Below are 18,527 nucleotides of genomic sequence, written 5' to 3'. Positions count from 1 at the left end.
TGACTTCGGTCAACATTTTGGGTAAACGGACCCAGACCCGTGATTTGACGGACCCGAAGGGTCCGTAGAAAAATATGGGACTTGGGCATATGCCCAGAATTGAATTCCGAGGTCCCTAGCTCGAGAATAGAATTTTTAAAGAAAATTGTTTGCTGGAAAATATAAAGACTTTGGAAATGAAATGGTGTGTGTTCTTGATGGTATCAGGCCCGTATTTTGGTTCCGGAGCCCGGTACAAGTTTAAAATAAGTCGCATCTGTAAAATTTGGTAAGAATCGGAGTTGATTTGATATAAATCGGACCCTCGGTTGTAAAAATAGTAACTTTAGGCGTTCTTGAGAATTTCATTGATTTTGAGGCTAAATTCGTTGTTTAAGATGTTATTTTGGCAATTTGATCGCATGAGCAAGTCCATATGATATTTTTAGACTTGTGTGCATGTTTGGTTTGTAGCCCCGAGGGCTCGGGTGAGTTTTGGATAGACTACGGAGTGTTTTGAGACTTAAGGAAATTGCTGGTATGATTGCAGGTCTGCAGACTTTGCGTTTGCGAAGTCTGGCTCGCAAATGCAAGCACCGCAATTGCGAAGGCTTATCGCAATTGCGAAGACTGGGCTGGGCAGGGGACCTTCGCATTTGCGAAGTTCATCATCGCAAATGCGACATGCACAGTAGCCGCATTTGCGAGTTTGCAGCAGACCAGGCCAACCTTCGCATTTGCAAAGCATTGGTCGCATTTGCGAGTTTGCAATTGCGAACATTTATCGCAGATGCGATACCTACAACTGTGTAAATTATAACTTAGACGAGATTTTCATCATTTTTCAAATTCTCTAAAACCCTAAGCTCTCATAGGCGATTTTTCAAAGAAAAGTTCTTCCCCAAATCATAGGTATACAACTTCTAACTCATTTCTCTCAAACTACTTGATCTTTTTACAAGATTTTATAACAAAATCTAGGGATTTTCATGGGAAATTGGGTGTTTTCGGGTGAAATTTGGGAATTTCGAAATTTGAGGAATTAAACCTCAAATTAAGGTCGGGTTCCAAAACTAATTGCATATCCGGGCTCGGGGGTGAATGGGTAATCGGATTTTGGTCCGAACCTCGAATTTTGACCAAGCGGGCCCGGGGTCGATTTTTGACTTTTTGGGGAAAATGATAGAAAACCTATAATTAAGCATTGGAGTTGAATTCTTTAGCATTTATTGTTGTTGTTAAGTTAATTATGGCTAGATACAAGTGAATTGGAGACGAAATCTAAGGGGAAAGCAGTATTTGAGGCTTGAGTTAGGCCGTGGAATACGAGGTAAATGTTTGGCCTAACCTTAGCTTGAGGGAATAGGTGCTGTGTCTTATTTTCTACTTTGTTAGTGTTGTGTACGATGTATAGGTGTGGTGACGAGTATCTATACGTTGGTGTCAAGCATGCCCGTGAGTCTTATATTGTGATTGTGGTGATTCTCGTTATGTACTATCCATACTTAAATTGAAGATTATCTCTGTTGAACAAGATTATGATAGTTTCGTGGTATTTGACCGTTGTTGAGTATTGGTTCAAGTTGAGATTCATTTTGTAAAGATAACTGTTGGAACGAGATTAGTTATAGCTGATTCCCTTGCCGGGATTTGTATTTGTTTCCATTGTTGATTTCCTTGTCGGGATGTTATACTTTCTACTGTTTGGGTGAGGAAAGAGTGATAAAGCACGAAGGGTGATGTCGTGCACATTTACATTTATATTGATGCATATGGTGAGGAAGAGAGATAAATCACGAAGGATGATGTCGTGCACATTCATACTTATGCATATGGTGAGGAAAGAGTGATAAAGCACGAAGGGTGATACCGTGCACATTTACATCTATATTGATGCATATGGTGAGGAAGAGTGATAAAGCACGAAGGGTGATGCCGTGCACATTTCCATTATTGATTGCATGGTGAGGATTGAGAGTAAAAGCACGAAGGGTGATGTCGTGCATTTGTTTACTATTGCTGTGATTATTTGTTGTTATCGGTTCAAGTGCCTTCATTGTTTCGTTTCCGTTATTTCTGCATTTCCTTATTCTGGTATCCCTCATAGCATGTTGCCCCTTCCCGTAAACTTTTCATAGCTTCTATTAGTTTTATTCTTCTAGATATTGTTAACTGCACAGGTTTAGGATGTTGACCGTGTCCTAGCCTCGTCACTACTTCGCCGAGGTTAGGCTCGGCACTTACCAGTACATGGGGTCGGTTGTACTGATGCACTTTTGTGTAGATCCCGATACTGGACCCTACGGACCGTAGTTCGAGGTTGCTGCCTTCAGTCCAGTGGAGACCCTAGGTAGTCCTGCAGGCGTCCGCAGGCCTTGGCGTCCCCTTCTATTTTGCTTCTATTCTGTTTTATCTATTTCTGAGACAGATTTGTATTTTCTTGTTCATACCACTATTTGTAGTATTCTTAGACAGCCCGTGAAATTGTGACACCAGTTCTGAGTGGAGTTTTATTATGGATTTCGTATTAGTATTAAGTTAAACTGTTAAATTCTGTTCTTCCGCATTTTGATTTTTGCTGATTTTCTTACATCATATGGTAAATTGTTTAAGATAAAGGAAAGAGGTAAAATAACTGGTAACATTGGCTTGCCTAGCGGGTTCAATGTTAGGCGCCATCACGGTCCCGACGGTGGGAAATTCGGGTCGTGACAAGTTGGTATCAGAACTCTAGGTTGCTTAGGTCTTACAATTCACGGACAAGCTTAGTAGAGTCTGAGGGATCGGTACGGAGACGTCTGTGCTTATCCCCCAGAGGCTACAGAGTTAGGAACAATTTCACTTCTATTCATCTCTGTCGTGCGGTTTGAATTCTCAATGCTAATTGAACTTCTACTCTGTTCTTTCGGAGATGGTGAGAACACGTACCGCTTTGTCAGCTGATCAGCAGCCCGAGCCCCCAGCAGCAGCTCCTACGAGGGGCAAAGGACGAGGCCTGGGCCGTGCTAGAGGCCGAGGTAGGGGCAGAGCTCAGCCTAGAGCAGCAGCACCAGCGGCGGAGCCTCAGGTAGAGTTTGATAATGAGGTTCCGGCCCAGACAGTTCTAGTGGGCCCAGCTCAGGTCCCAGAGGGGTTCATCGCTACCCCGATATTCCAGGATGCTCTTGTCCGTCTAGCGGGCCTTATGGAGAGTGTCACTCAGGCAGGCATACTTCCTGTAGCACCAGCCATCTCTCAGGCTGGTGGAGGAGCACAGACTCCCGCTACTCGCACTCCGGACCAGATGGCTCCCCAGTTTCAGACTCCAGCAGCTCAGCAGTTGGGGTAGTTCCACTAGGTGTTGTAGCTCAGACCGGTGATGGATCAGCCATGTCTTCAGATGCCTTGTGGAGATTGGACAGGTTCACCAAGCTCTTCACTACTACCTATGGCGGTACATCTTCAGAGGATCCCCAGGACTATTTGGACAGTTGTCATGAGGTTATTCGGAACATGGGGATAGTGGAGACCAATGGGGTCGACTTTTCTGCTTTTCTTCTTTCAGGTTCCACCAAGAAATGGTGGAGGGATTTCTGTTTGGCTAGACCAGCTGGGTCGCTTGCTTTGACTTGGGATCAGTTTTCTCAGCTATTTTTGGAGAAATTCCTTCCCGTCACTCAGAGAGAGGAGTACCGCAGGCGGTTCGAGCATCTTCGGCAGGGTTCTATGACTGTCACCCAGTATGAGACGAGGTTTATTGAATTGGCTCGTCATGCTCTTCTTATACTCCCCACCGAGAGAGAGGGTGAGGAGGTTTATTGAGGGACTCACTCAGCCTATTAGATTGCAGATGGCTAAGGAGACAGGGAGCGAGATTTCTTTTTAGGATACGGCCAATGTGGCCAGGCGGGTTGAGATGGTTCTAGCTACGGGGAAAGGTCAGGGGTCTGACGAGATGCCTCGTCATTCTGGCAGATTCAGTGGTGTCTCATCTGGAGGCAGGGATTCTTTTGGTAGAGGCCATTCTCCCAGGCCGTTTCATTCAGCACTTCAGGCTTCTCACGGTGCTCCAGGTGGCTGTGGTTCTCATATGCAGTATTCTGATCAGTTGCCCTACAGTGCACCACCAGCTCCTATCAGTGCACCTTCGGTCCAGAGTTTTCAGGGTGGTTACTCAGGCCGTCAGGGTCAGCAGTCTCAGCAGCCGAAGTCTTGTTATACTTGTGGCGATACGAGGCACATTGCTAGATTTTGCCCTCGAGCGTCGAGCAGTTCTTAGTATCAGGGTTCTCGTGCCATAGTTCAGGCGCCGAGTGTTCCACCGCCTGCTCAGCCAGCTAGAGGCAGGGGTCAGACAGCTAGAGGTGGAGGGTAGAGGTGTTAGAGGTAGAGGTCAGGCCGTCAGAGGTGGAGGTCAGGCCGCTAGAGGTGGAGGCCAGCCAGCAGGAGACCGTCCCAAGGATGTGGTTCAGAGTGGTGGGGCCCATCCCCGATGTTATGCTTTCCCAGCCAGACCTGAGGCTGACGCATCCGATGTCGTTACCATAGGTACGGTTTCAGTTTGCAGCAGATATGCATCAGTCCTATTTGATCCAGGGTCTACATACTCCTATGTGCCATCTTATTTTGCTACGTATTTGGTTGTGCCTCGTGATTCTTTGAGTGCTCCAGTATATATGTACTGGTGGGTGATTCTATTATGGTAGATCGTGTATATCGTTCGTGTGTGGTTGTTATTGGGGGTCTCGAGACTAGCGTAGATCTCCTACTTCTCGATATAGTGGATTTCGATGTCATTTTAGGGCTGGATTGGTTATCCCCTTATCATGCTATATTGGACTGTCATGCCAAGACCGTGACCTTGGCATTGCCGGGGTTGCCTTGTTTGGAGTGGAGAGAGACTCCTGGTCATTCTACCAGCAGGGTTATCTCTTACATGAAGGCTCGGCGTATGGTCGAGAAGGGATGTTTGGCTTATTTGGCGTACGTTCGTGATTCTAGTGTTGAGGTTCCTTTTATGGATTTTGTGCCAACTGTTCGTGAGTTTCCAGAGGTATTTCCTGCAGGCCTACCGGGGATGCCACCCGACAGGGATATTGACTTTTGCATTGATTTGGCCCCGGGCACTCAGCCCATTTCTATTCTGCCATATCGTATGGCTCCGCCAGAGTTGAAAGAATTGAAGGAACAGTGGCAAGACTTGCTGGATAAAGGCTTTATTAGACCTAGTGTCTCGCCTTGGGGTGCGCCCGTGTTGTTCGTTAAGAAGAAGGACGGATCGATGAGGATGTGCATAGATTATCGGCAGTTGAACAAAGTCACCATCAAGAACAAGTATCCATTACCGAGGATTGATGATTTGTTTGATCAGCTTCAGGGTGCCAAGGTATTTTCGAAGATTGACTTGAGATCAGGCTACCATCAATTGAGGATTAGGGCATCCGATGTCCCTAAGATAGCTTTCCGCACTCGGTATGGGCATTATGAGTTCTTAGTGATGTCATTCGGGTTGACAAATGCCCCAGCAGCTTTCATGGATTTGATAAACCGAGTGTTCAAGCCTTATTTGGATTCCTTCGTGATTGTCTTCATTGATGATATTTTGATCTACTCACGCAGCCGAGAGGAGCACGAGCAGCACCTTCAAGTCGTTCTTCAGACTCTGAAAGATAGTCAGTTGTATGCTAAGTTCTCAAAATGTGAGTTTTGGTTGAGTTCAGTTGCATTCTTAGGCCACGTCGTATCAGCAGAGGGTATTCAGGTGGATCCGAAGAAGATAGAGGCAGTCAAAGACTGGCCTAGACCCACATCAGCTACATAGATCCGGAGTTTCTTGGGTTTGGCGGGTTATTATTGCCGGTTCGTGGAGGGGTTTTCATCTATAGCAGCCCCGATGACCAGGTTGACCTTGAAGGGTGCCCAATTCAGGTGGTCGGACGAGTGTGAGGCGAGCTTTCAGAAGCTCAAGACAGCTTTGACCACGGCGCCAATGTTGGTGTTGCCCACAAGTTCAGGGCCATTTACAGTATATTATGACGCATCTTGTATTGGACTTGGTGCGGTGTTGATGCAGAATGGCAAGGTTATGCATATGCTTCGCGACAGTTGAAGATTCACGAGAAGAATTATCCAGTTTATGATTTGGAGCTAGCAGCCATTGTTCACGCGCTGAAGATTTGGAGATATTATTTATATGGCGTGTCGTGTGAGGTGTTCAAGGATCACAAGAGTTTGCAATACTTGTTCAAGCAGAAGGAGCTAAATTTGAGGCAGAGAAGGTGGTTGGAGCTGTTGAAAGACTATGATATTACCATCTTGTATCATCCTGGGAAGGCCGATGTGGTGGCCGATGCTTTGAGTAGGAAGTCAGCCAGCATGGGCATCCTTGCGTATATTTTGGTCGATGAGAGGCCACTTGCTTTGGATGTTCAGGCGTTAGCCAATCAGTTCGTGAGGTTGGATGTTTCTGAGCCCAGCCGTGTTCTAGCTTGTACAGTCGCTCGGTCTTCATTATTTGAGCGTATCAGAGATCGGCAGTATGATGACCCTCATTTGCTTGTCCTTAGGGACACAGTGCGGCACGGTGGTGCTAAGCAGGTTACAGTCGGAGATGATGGAGTTTTGAGGATGCAGGGTCGTGTTTGTGTGCCTAATGTGGATGGACTTTGTGAGTTGATTCTAGAGGAAGCCCATAGTTCCCGGTATTCTATTCATCCGAGCACCGCTAAGATGTATCAGGACTTACGGCAGCATTATTGGTGGAGGAGGATGAAGAAGGATATTGTTGGTTATGTAGCTCGGTGTTTGAATTGTCAGCAGGTAAAGTACGAGCATCAGAGACCTGGTGGTTTGCTTCAGAAGATTGAGATTCCCGAGTGGAAGTGGGAGCGTATCACTATGGACTTCAATTTTGGACTCCCGCGGACTCAGAGGAAGTTCGACGCGATATGGGTTATTGTTGATAGGCTGACTAAGTTAGCGCATTTCATTCCTGTGGCAGTTTCCTATTCTTCAGAGAGGTTAGCTGAGATCTATATCCGGGAGATTGTTCGTCTTCATGGTGTGCCCGTGTCTATTATTTTCGACCGGGGTACTCAGTTTACCTCGCATTTCTGGAGGGCAGTTCAGTGTGAGTTGGGTACACGGATCGAGTTGAGCATAACATTTCATCCCCAGACGGACGGGCAGTCCGAGCGTACTATTCAGATTTTGGAGGATATGCTCCGAGCATGTGTTATTGACTTTGAAGGGTCTTGGGATCAGTTCTTGCCATTAGTAGAGTTTGCCTACAACAACAGCTACCAGTCGAGCATCCAGATGGCTCCCTATGAGGCATTATATGGTAGGCAGTGTCGGTCACTGGTTGGGTGGTTTGAGCCGGGAGAGGCTCGGTTGTTGGGTACAAATTTAGCTCTGGATGCCTTGGACAAGGTTAAGATCATTCAGGATAGGCTTCGCACAGCTCAGTCCAGGCAGAAGAGTTATGCCGACCGCAAGGTTCGTGATGTGGCATTCATGGTCAGAGAGCGGGTGTTCCTTCGGGTGTCGCCCATGAAGGGCGTGATGAGATTTGGGAAGAAGGGCAAGCTAAGCCCTAGATTCATCGGACCTTTTGAGATCCTTGGTCGAGTGGGAGAGGTGGCTTACAGACTTGCGTTGCCGCCGAGTTTATCAGCTGTGCATCCAGTGTTTCATGTGTCCATGCTTCGGAAATATCACGGCGATCCATCCCACGTGTTAGACTTCAGCACTGTCCAGTTGCACAAGGACTTGACCTATGAGGAGGAGCCGGTAGCTATTCTAGACCGGCAGGTTCGTCAGTTGAGATCGAAGAGTTACCCTTCGGTTCATGTTCAGTGGAGAGGTCAGCCTGTTGAGGCAGCTACCTGGGAGTCCGATTCCGATATGCGGAGCCGATATCCCCATCTTTTCACCGACTGAGGTACTTTCCTATATCTGTTCGAGGACGAACGGTTGTTTTAGAGGTGGAGAATGCGATGACCCAAAAGGTCATCTCTTGTTTTAGCAGTCAAATCTGTGTTCTGAGGCCTTAAAAACCTCCTTTTGTCTTACCTCGATTTGCGTGCGCAGTCCGGGCATATATCCGGAGAGCCTTTATGTGAAAACTTGAGAAAAATGCTAATTTTGCCTTTAAAATTAAATTTAAGTTGACTTTGGTCAATATTTTGGGTAAATGGACCCGGACCCCTGATTTGACGGTCCCGGAGGGTCCGTAGAAAAATATGAGACTTGGAGGTATGCCCGAAATTGAATTCCGAGGTCCCTAGCCCGAGAAAAGAATTTTTAAAGAAAATTGTTTGCTAGAAAATATAAAGACTTTTGGAAATGAAATGGTGTGTGTTCTTGATGGTATCGGGCCCGTATTTTGGTTCCGGAGCCTGGTACAGGTTTAAAATAATGTTTAAGTCAAATCTGCGAAATTTGGTAAGAATCGGAGTTGATTTGATATAAATCGGACCCTCGGTTGTAAAAATAGTAACTTTAGGTGTTCTTGAGAATTTCATTGATTTTGAGGCTAAATTCGTTGTTTAAGATGTTATTTTGGCGATTTGATAGCACGAGCAAGTCCATATGATGGTTTTAGACTTGTGTGCATGTTTGGTTTGGAGCCCCTAGGGCTCGAGTGAGTTTTGGATAGGCTACGGAGTGTTTTGAGACTTAAGGAAATTGCTGGTATGATTGCAGGTATGCAGACATCGCATTTGCGAAGCCTGGCTCGCAAATGCAAGCACCGCAATTGCGAAGGCTCATCGCAATTGTGAAGACTGGGCTGGGCAAGGGACCTTCGCATTTGCGAAGTTCATCGTCGCAAATGCGACATGCACAGTAGCCACAATTGCGAACAATGTTCGCATTTGCGAAGGCAGCAGGCCAGGCGAACCTTCGCATTTGCGAACATTTTATCGCAAACGCGATACCTGCAACTGTGTAAATTATAACTTAGACGGGATTTTCATCATTTTTCAAATTCTCTCAAACCCTAAGATCTCATAGGCGATTTTTCAAAGAAAAGTTCTTCCCCAAATCATAGGTAAACAACTTCTAACTCATTTCTCTCAATCTACTTCATCTTTTACAAGATTTCATCACAAAATCTAGGATTTTCATGGGAAATTGGGTGTTTTTGGGTGAAATTTGGGAATTTCAAAATTTGGGGAATTAGACCTCAAATTGAGGTCGGGTACCAAAACTAATTGCATATCCGGGCTCGGGGGTGAATGGGTAATCGGATTTTGGTCCGAACCTCGAGTTTTGACCAAGCGGGCCCGGGATCGATTTTTGACTTTTTGGGGAAATGATAGAAAACCTATAACTAAGCGTTGGAGTTGAATTCTTTATCATTTATTGTTGTTGTTAAGTTAATTATGGCTAGATACAAGTGAATTGGAGACGAAATCTAAGGGAAAAACGGTATTTGAGGCTTGAGTTTGGCCGTGGAATACGAGGTAAGTGTTTGGCCTAACCTTAGCTTGAGGGAATAGGTGTTGTGTCTTATTTTCTACGTGTTAGTGTTGTGTACGACGTATAGGTGTGGTGACGAGTATCTATACGTTGGTGTCAAGCATGCCCGTGAGTCTTATATTGTGATTGTGGTGATTCTCATTATGTACTATCCATGCTTAAATTGAAGATTATCCCTGTTGAACAAGATTATGATAGTTTCGTGGTATTTGACCGTTGTTGAGTATTGGTTCAAGTTGAGATTCATTTTGTGAAGATTACTGTTGGAACGAGATTGGTTATAGATGATTCCCTTGCCGGAATTTGTATTTGTTTTCATTGTTGATTCCCTTGCCGGGATGTTATTGTTGCTATTGTTTGGGTGAGGAAAGAGTGATAAAGCACGAAGGGTGATGTCGTGCACATTTACATTTATATTGATGCATATGGTGAGGAAGAGAGATAAAGCACGAAGGGTGATGTCGTGCACATTCATACTTATGCATATGGTGAGGAAAGAGTGATAAAGCACGAAGGGTGATGCCGTGCACATTTACATTTATATTGATGCATATGGTGAGGAAGAGTGATAAAGCACGAAGGGTGATGCCGTGCACATTTCCATTATTGATTGCATGGTGAGGATTGAGAGTAAAAGCACGAAGGGTGATGTCGTGCATTTGTTTTCTGTTGCTGTGATTATTTGCTGTTATCGGTTCAAGTGCCTTGATTGTTTCGTTTCCGTTATTTCTGTGTGTCCTTATTCTGGTATCCCCCATAGCATGTTGCCCCTTCCCGTAAACTTTAGATAGCTTCTACTATTGTTAACTGCACAGGTTTATGATGTTGGTCGTGTCCTAGCCTCGTCATTACTTCGCCGAGGTTAGGCTCGGCACTTACCAGTACATGGGGTCGGTTGTACTGATGTTACGCTCTGCACTTTTGTGCAGATTCCGATACTGGACCCTACGGACCGTAGTTCGAGGTTGCTTCCTTCAGTCCAGTGGAGACCCGAGGTAGTCATGCAGGCGTCCGCAGGCCTTGGCGTCCCCTTCTATTCTGTTTTATCTATTTCTGAGACAGATTTGTATTTTCTTGTTCATACCACTATTTGTAGTATTCGTAGACAGTCCGTGAAATTGTGACACTAGTTCTGGGTGAAGTTTTATTATGGATTTCGTATTAGTATTAAGTTAAACTGTTAAATTCTGTTCTTCCGCATTTTGATTTTCGCTGATTTACTTACATCATATGGTAAAATGTTAAAGATAAGGAAAGAGGTAAAATAACCGGTAACATTGGCTTTCCTAGCGTTCAATGTTAGGCGCCATCACGGTCCCGACAGTGGAAAATTCGGGTCGTGACATGCGTCCTAAGTTTCAGGTTTCCAATTCAATTTTTCAGGATAAAAATTTCCTGAACTATCTTGAAGTTAAGATTTTTAATTTAAAATTTTAAGACAAAATAAGTACTGGCTAATCTCTAAATAGCATCCTTGAGAATAGCTATCTGTGCACCTGAGAGTAATCTGATTTCATAAAAATAGTTTACAAATGTATAATATATTTATAGGCTCTGAGTAAAACATAAAAAGATCAACATAACATTCCACTTGAAAATGAATTGTAAAAGATTTTATTAGGCAATAGAGGCTGAAGCCCCAATATCTGTTACAATGACAAACAACTATGTACAGTAAGAAATAAAGATTTTATTATATCTCTCTCAGTTATGATATATATATTTTTTTCTCTTTAAAGTTTTTTCTTTTGCTTTCTGGTTTCCATTAAAGTGGATCTTCTCCCAATTTGTCTTTGTCCTCCAATTTTTGCTTGCCAATAATCCTCAGCTTTTGTAGTTTCTTCTTCACTTACCCATCCTTCTTTCATCAATTTCTGTTGGTAGTACTTAAATCCCACATACAACATAAAAACTGCAAAAAAACAAAAAATGTTGATTAACTCGAATTTTCGTTCAACAAAATGTTTGAAGTTTTATTCGAATAAAAAAAGTAGTCGGGTGCACAAAGCATCCCGTATTCACGCAGGGTTCGAGGAAGGGCCGCACCGGCACACCCCTAAGGGTGTGATATAGACAACTTACTCTAATGCAAGCATTAGTAGCTGCTTCCACGGCTCGAACCCGTGATCTATAGGTCACATGGAGACAACTTTAACGTTGCTCCAAGGTTCCCTTCTGAAGTTTTATTCGAGTAGGCTGTAAAAATTGAAGCTACATAAATAGAAATAAAAGGGAAATTAATTTTTTCACGAATATTAGTGATTTTACCTGCCCAAATTCTAGCAGCAATTGAAGACAAATTCCATACGAGTGTGAATATTGCAAATGCAACAGCTTTCTTGTGAGTACATGATTCCCAAGCATCTCGAAAGCGTCTAATCCAAAATGTACCTTCATATTGCATTTGCACGTTATGAAAATTTTGATTTTCCAAATTAAAAAAAAAAAAAGATTTTAAACAAATCCACGAAATACAAAGTTTTAGGCAAAACAAGACACCGAAAGTTTCTTTAAATTATCTATTTATCTTTAGTCGAGGTATATTGGAAACAGTCTCTCTATTTTTACAAAAATAGAGATAAGGCTATGGATACATAACTACCCTTCCCAGACTCCACTTATGGGATTTCACTGGGCATGTTATTATTTATATTAACAATAACAATATAAAAAACTAAAAATAAACTACAGATAATTAGTCATAATAAATGAGTTAGTCACCTAAAAAAATAAGGCAATAATCTGATGTAACAAATTAAATTACAATATATCTTTCTAATGAAATTTGAGGTAGACTTGTATTATTATATACTTCTCTGTCTATCAACAATTTAGACCAAAATATTCATGAATCAAATATGTGATGCAAGACTAGGTACCAAACATGAATACCATACAACTTTGTAAATAAATTAAGCTTCTTCTTGATTTATCCTTACTAATGTAGAAAATAAAAAATAGAGGGTAATAAATTTTGGATTGATAATTGAAATGGACCACTTTATGAAAATGACATTGTATAGTCGCTCTAAAAAAAATAGCCGGAAATTTGTGTGTATATGTACTAATTTCTGTATATATACTAATTTTATATACTTTTGCAGCTATCGAATGTAAATAGTTTCGGCAGCGAGTTAAAAGTGATCTCAGTGGGTTGACCTCAGTTACTACTTTTATATACTTTTGCAGCTATCGAATGTAAATAGTTACTCGCCGTATATTTAAGTTACTAATTTCACTTAGCATAGTGGGTTGACCTCAATGGCGGATCCAGATTTTGTGCAAAGGTTCAATCTTAGAACTACATAACTTTAGTCGTAAAATAGTAGTTGTCAAGCGGGTTCAAATAAAATCATTATATAAAATTTACGCAGCTTTAATCGTAATTTATACATATACACAGTATTATTTTTTGATGAAGCGGGTTCAGTTGAACCCGCTTGCCACCACGTGCGTCCGCCACTGGTTGAACTATAGTTATCTTTTATTTGATAGTTTAAAATTTGTGATTTAGTGTAAATATGGAGTAAGTTTTTACCATATAGTAGTAACTTAAACTGGTATAAAAAGGTAGAAGATGTGAGAATAAAATTCAGAAAAATTAAAAAAAGAGAGAATGGTGAATATTTTTTTACCATAGGCAGTTAACTGAGTGGAATAAGAAGAACAAACTTTTGGTACAATGAAAACTCCAAAAAAGCCTGCAAACAGCCAAAAAACCAAGTGTCAGCAACAGCTATAGTGAGTGAAAAGGTTAAAAAAGAATGTTCAGTTTTTCTCTGCTTTTCCTGAAAAAATATGTACTTTAATTTCACATTCCTTATAAAATCAGTTTATTTTTCATGATATTTTTCTAAAATTGTTCACTCAGAGATTGTACATAAATCTATTTTAGTTTTAGCTTTTGTAAACTTTATTTAAAAAAACTTGAAGAATAAATATTCAAACTAATAATTAGATAGTTTGACTTCCGTACTCCGAACCCTACCGCAAACAGGGGCAGATCCACCTTGCAACCTACGAGTTCACGTGAACCTAGTAATTTTTGTCCAAATAATGTAAATGTGTACGAAAAATTCACTAAATATCTATAAATATTTAAATGCGAATCTAATTACTGTTGAAAATTTACTCGAGATAGTTGCAGGAACCTTTAAACATTAAATCCTAGATCCGCCTCTGATCGGAAAGAAGTAGTTTAGCATATAAAATTCACATATACCACTTCTCACCAAAAACACTTCCCAAGTTTCATTCTCTTTGGGTGTATTTTTATTTTTTTTTTTTAAAAATATTTACCAAGAAAATGGAAAGAAGTAAAAATAAAACAGGGAGTAAAACATGTTTTAACTTTTAACCATATTAGATGCAACTCACCTAATTTGGACATTTTCCAAATAGTTATGGAGCTGCCACATCTAGCCAAAATAAACAGCAGAACTGCCATCTGTAGAGGCAAAATTTTGTCAACTTTCAAATAGTTGAAGTCAGATCAAAATTGTTTTTTTTTAATTAAAAAGAATACAAAGAAATGAAATGGGAAATTTTGGATTTTTCTTTACCTTCATTGTAGTAGCAGGATCCCCAGAAAAAAGGGCTCTAATTTTCAAGAGACATTCATTTATGTATGGCAGTATCAATTTCAGTATCCACATTGCTTCTTCTTCTCCTACTATATATTCACTTGACTCATTTATATCATTGGCACCCCTATATAAATAAATAAATTAATTAATTAAAAAGAAAAATTCGATCAAAGAAATAATATTTCCTTAAAAGAAAATAGGGCTAATTTCAATGTCACTGGATGTTATCCGCTGTAATAATAAAGTCATAGAAATATTTTTTTGATAGAAATGACACCAGGTAGCCACTCTAAAGGGATGCTATTTAAGAATTAGCCAATTCGTCCCGAATTTTAGCTTTTTAGTTCAATTATTCTGGACAAAAGTATCATGAATTGTCCTGAAGTTAAGAGTTTTAGTTTAAAATTTCAAGATAAAATAAATATTAGGTAATCTCTAAATAACATTCTTGAGAATGGCTATTTGTGCACTTGCACCTATTTTTTGCCACATTAAATATAAAAGAAGTAACTTAACAACTAGCTTTATCTACTATAACATTAAAGTTTTTTTGGAAAATTCCAAGGAAGACCCGCAACCCCTATCCTTTGGGTGTGCACTGGGTAACCTTTTCACTGTGCAATAGGTCGTAAACCACACAGGAAATGTAAACTGCACTAGGCAAGTTCGGAGCGACAAGCTCTGAGTTACGGCTGGTGAAGGGAATCGATCTCAAGTCTTTCACGTGGGAAACTACTCACCCAACCAACTCAGTCAACCCTTGCGGGCCTATAATACTAAAGTTACAACTAGCTTTTGTAGCATTACAGTAATTGAGCTTTAATTGCTGTAACAATTTTTTTTTACCTGTGAATATTGAGGGATCTAAATAGAAAGATTGCAGCAAGGTAGACCAGACCCAAGTAGGAGAGAACAGAAATGAAGCTGTAAAAAAAGACAAATAAATAATTTTAGTTACTAGTATTGTTTTTGGTTATTTCAAGAATTAAGAAAGAAAAATCTGAATTTTTTTTTTTCTAAGTGTAAGTTCTGAATTACCTGATACTGAGATCTTGAGTATATGAAGATGAAATGATGACAAAAGTTCCAATTCCAAAAATTAATGCTGATTTTGATACATCTCTCCACATAACCAAATCAACTAAAGAAAATGTCCAAAACAAAGAAGAGAAAATCAAGTCCAACATTTGCAGAATTACATTGAAATTTAAAAAAGAGAAATTACCAAAGCTTTCTAGTTTGCTATGTTGTCTTGGAATATTCTGAAATTCATCTGAAGTTGGAACTGAAAATGTAACATAAAATGAAAGTGAATTCAGAACATAACCTTAAACAACAACAACCACAAACCTAGTAAAATTTCATAAGTGAGGTCTGGAGAGGGTAGCATGTATGCACAATGGCGGAGCTAGTAGCCCTGCTACGGGTTTAGGCGAACCAATAAATTTTGTTCAAACAGTGTATTTGTATTAAAAGATTATTAAATATGTATAGATATTAAATGTAGAACTCAGTTATTAACATTTGAAGTCACCATACTGAAATCCAGAACACCTAAGGTTGAAATTTAGGCTCCAGCTCTGTGTACGCAAACTTTACCACTACCTTCGGGAAGGTAAAAACGCTATTTTCAGATAGACCTTCGGCTCAAGAAAAGAAGCAAAAAGAAGCAATAACATAAGCAGAACACAACCTTAAAAAAACAAAATGATAGAAAAAAAGAAAAAAGAATTAAGGAAATTGAATTTACCTGATTTGGTTCTTGTTGGACTTTGAAGATGAATTTTAGCTTGGCCTGAAATTGGAGGAGACTGTTTCTTGATAATTGGAGAAATTGGAACTGATTTTTCATTGCTAATTTGAAGTTTTTTCTCTTCAATTACAACCTTTTTAGACTTATTTTCTGCTACATTAATCTCTTTAACATCAACACTTAATTCCTTTTCAATTTCCTCATCAAAAACCTCATCCAATTCTTCTTCATTTTCTTCATTTTCAAGATTCAACTTTTCTTTAGCACTACACTTGTCTTGAGATTCTTTACAATTTTCTTCATTGCTTGTTATAACTTTCTCTTCACATATTCCAAATTCTTTACAATTTTCTTCATTTTCAAGATTCTTTTTTGACTCCTCTACACCACCACCACCAACAACAACCTTATTTTCCTCAAAATTCTTACATTTCTCTTCAACTTCTTTACTTGTAGCTGATTTTGCTTTCACCAGCTGAACTGAATTCCTCAAATTCCCATTAACAGACATAGATTTTACTTTCCTTAATTCAGAATTCTTCTCATTTTCATCCTCATTTTCTCCCTTATTAGCCTCTGATTTCACTTTCCTTAATAATACACTTGATTTCTTGTTCTGAACTGGACTTTTCTTCATTTCTTCAGCTGAAACTGTACTCAATTCTTTACACTGTTCATCCAAATTCTTGTTCAATTCAGATCTTTTTCTTGAAATCTGAATTGGGTTCCCTTCAAAATTACTCTCAGATTTCCAAGTTTTTCTCTTGCCATTCATTACACCACCAACACCAAGATTAGATTTTGACCCCATTTTCAACTTTTTGTCTACTTGATTTGTTTCACTAGTAGTACTAATTATAGTAATAGTACTATTTTTCTCATCATTTTTTACTTCTGGGGTTTCTTCTTCTTTTTCACTATTGCTATATACTTTGATCCCACCTTTGACTTCATCATATTTCATCCTATTTTCCCATACAGAACCTGACATTACACCATTTCTTGAAATTTTGCTCCTCCTCTTACTAACCACTTCCATTTTTCTGTTATTGTTGATTCTTGATTATACTGAGGACTTTTAGTGGGGTTGGGTGGGTGGGGGGTCACTGGTTGTGTATTAATGGAGTAACAAATTTCAGCTGAAGATATTGAGAGGGGTGTGATGAAAGTTATGAATAACATTGGATCCCATAACACCAGAAAGAGAGAGAAGAGCAGAGTATTCATTTTTGGTTTTTCTTCTTTTGGCTCTTTTTAATGTGGTGATTTCATTTTTTTTTTCATTTTTTCTTTTTGTGAGTTTAACTTCTTCTTTTTTACAAAGTGGAGATAAGGTCTGCGCACACACTACACTCTCTAGACCTTATTCTTGTGGGATTACACTTGAATTATTATTGTTGTTGTTGTTGGACTAAGAGGATCAACAATAACGGGGGAAGTGCACAAATAGTCATTCTTAGGGTTACTATTGAAGGATTAGCCAATACTTATTTTGTCCTGAAAATTTGAACTAAAAATCTTAAATTCAGGACAATTTAGGACGTTTATGTCCCGAAAAATTAAACAAAAAAACTGAACTTCAGGATATATTAGCTAATTCCTAAATAATTAAGGTGACTACCTGGTGTTATTTCTAAACAATAACAAGTAATTATCTCTACTAATCCTAATTGATAGCTTAAAAATGGGAGAAATTCAAAAATAGCCAGATTTACAAGTGGTCATTCAAAAATAGCCCAGTTTCAAAAGTAATCGAAATTTAGCCACTTTTCATGTAAAGATAAATTTGAGCGAAAACACTATTCAAAACCCGAAAAATACGTCAATATATTATGCTGGAGTTCCAGCATAAGTATACTTGAACTCCAGCATATTATACTGGAGTTCCAGGATAAGTATGCTGGAACTCCAGCATAATAGGATGGAGTTCCAGCATAAGTACACTAGAACTCCAGCATAATATACTGGAGTTCCAGTAAAGTATACCGGTCCAGTATAATATGCTGGCAGTTCATACACAAGTGCTCGAATCTCCAATATATTATGCTTGAACTTTCCGCGTGTTGGAGTTCCAGCATAATATGCTGGAAGTTCATACACAGGTGCACCGAACTCCAGTATAATATGCTGGACCGGTCTCTGTGTCCGAAAACTGGCTAGACCGTACTATTTTTACCTTAAAAATGTACTCCACCCATTTTACTTTACGTACCTTATTCTTATTTTTAACTCTTTAAAAAAATCACGTTTCTATAGTAAATATTTAGTTTCAACACTCTCATTTTATTTCAATGGTACTCTCTTATGGAAAAATATGTATGTTTAATACCACAAAATTCAAAGAATAATTTTAGTATATTATACACAACTTTAAGTTAATAGTGTGATATAAAAATATCTTTTATATTCTTAAAACTGGTGTTCAGTAGAACTAAGACACAAAAATATCATTAAAAAGGTGAAAAATAACCTACTATAATAAATTAAATATATTATCAATGTAAATTATTTGTACCTTCTATGATTATATGATATAAGATAAATCCCTCTTTCATTCATTCTTTTTGTAGCCAAAAAGAAGAGCAAAGAAAAGTGGAAAAGGGTAAAAAAAATATCTAAGGGAATAATGTGAGAGTAATGATGAGGTAAATGAGGGGAATTATAGATCCTTTGGTATTTTGTACCACTGTTTTGAAAGGCAGAATCGGGACTCGCTCGGGATTCGCCCCGGGGCGGAGCACTCATAA

At 39.7% G+C, this 18,527-nt stretch overlaps 2 protein-coding genes across 2 annotated transcripts; one reads left to right on the top strand and one right to left on the bottom strand.

Annotated features, from left to right (window-relative positions):
* On the top strand, positions 5,246–5,665 carry LOC109235061 (RNA-directed DNA polymerase homolog; the record flags this gene model as incomplete). Its single annotated transcript, XM_019401067.1, has 1 exon — positions 5,246–5,665. A coding segment is annotated over exon 1 (420 nt), but the record flags the coding sequence as incomplete, so codon positions are not given.
* Positions 11,033–16,994, bottom strand: LOC109234512 (reticulon-like protein B21). Its single transcript, XM_019400535.1, has 9 exons — positions 15,778–16,994; positions 15,253–15,312; positions 15,066–15,168; positions 14,874–14,951; positions 14,004–14,151; positions 13,819–13,888; positions 13,077–13,142; positions 11,710–11,832; positions 11,033–11,353 (listed from the first exon to the last, which is right to left on the bottom strand). The coding sequence occupies exons 1-9, from the start codon at positions 16,817–16,819 to the stop codon at positions 11,175–11,177; spliced, it is 1,869 nt and encodes a 622-aa protein (XP_019256080.1). The 5' UTR covers positions 16,820–16,994; the 3' UTR covers positions 11,033–11,174.

This window comes from Nicotiana attenuata, chromosome 11 (genome assembly GCF_001879085.1).
Source record: "Nicotiana attenuata strain UT chromosome 11, NIATTr2, whole genome shotgun sequence".
NCBI classification, from domain to species: Eukaryota; Viridiplantae; Streptophyta; class Magnoliopsida; order Solanales; family Solanaceae; genus Nicotiana; species Nicotiana attenuata.
This window is presented reverse-complemented; position numbering and strand designations above follow the sequence as displayed.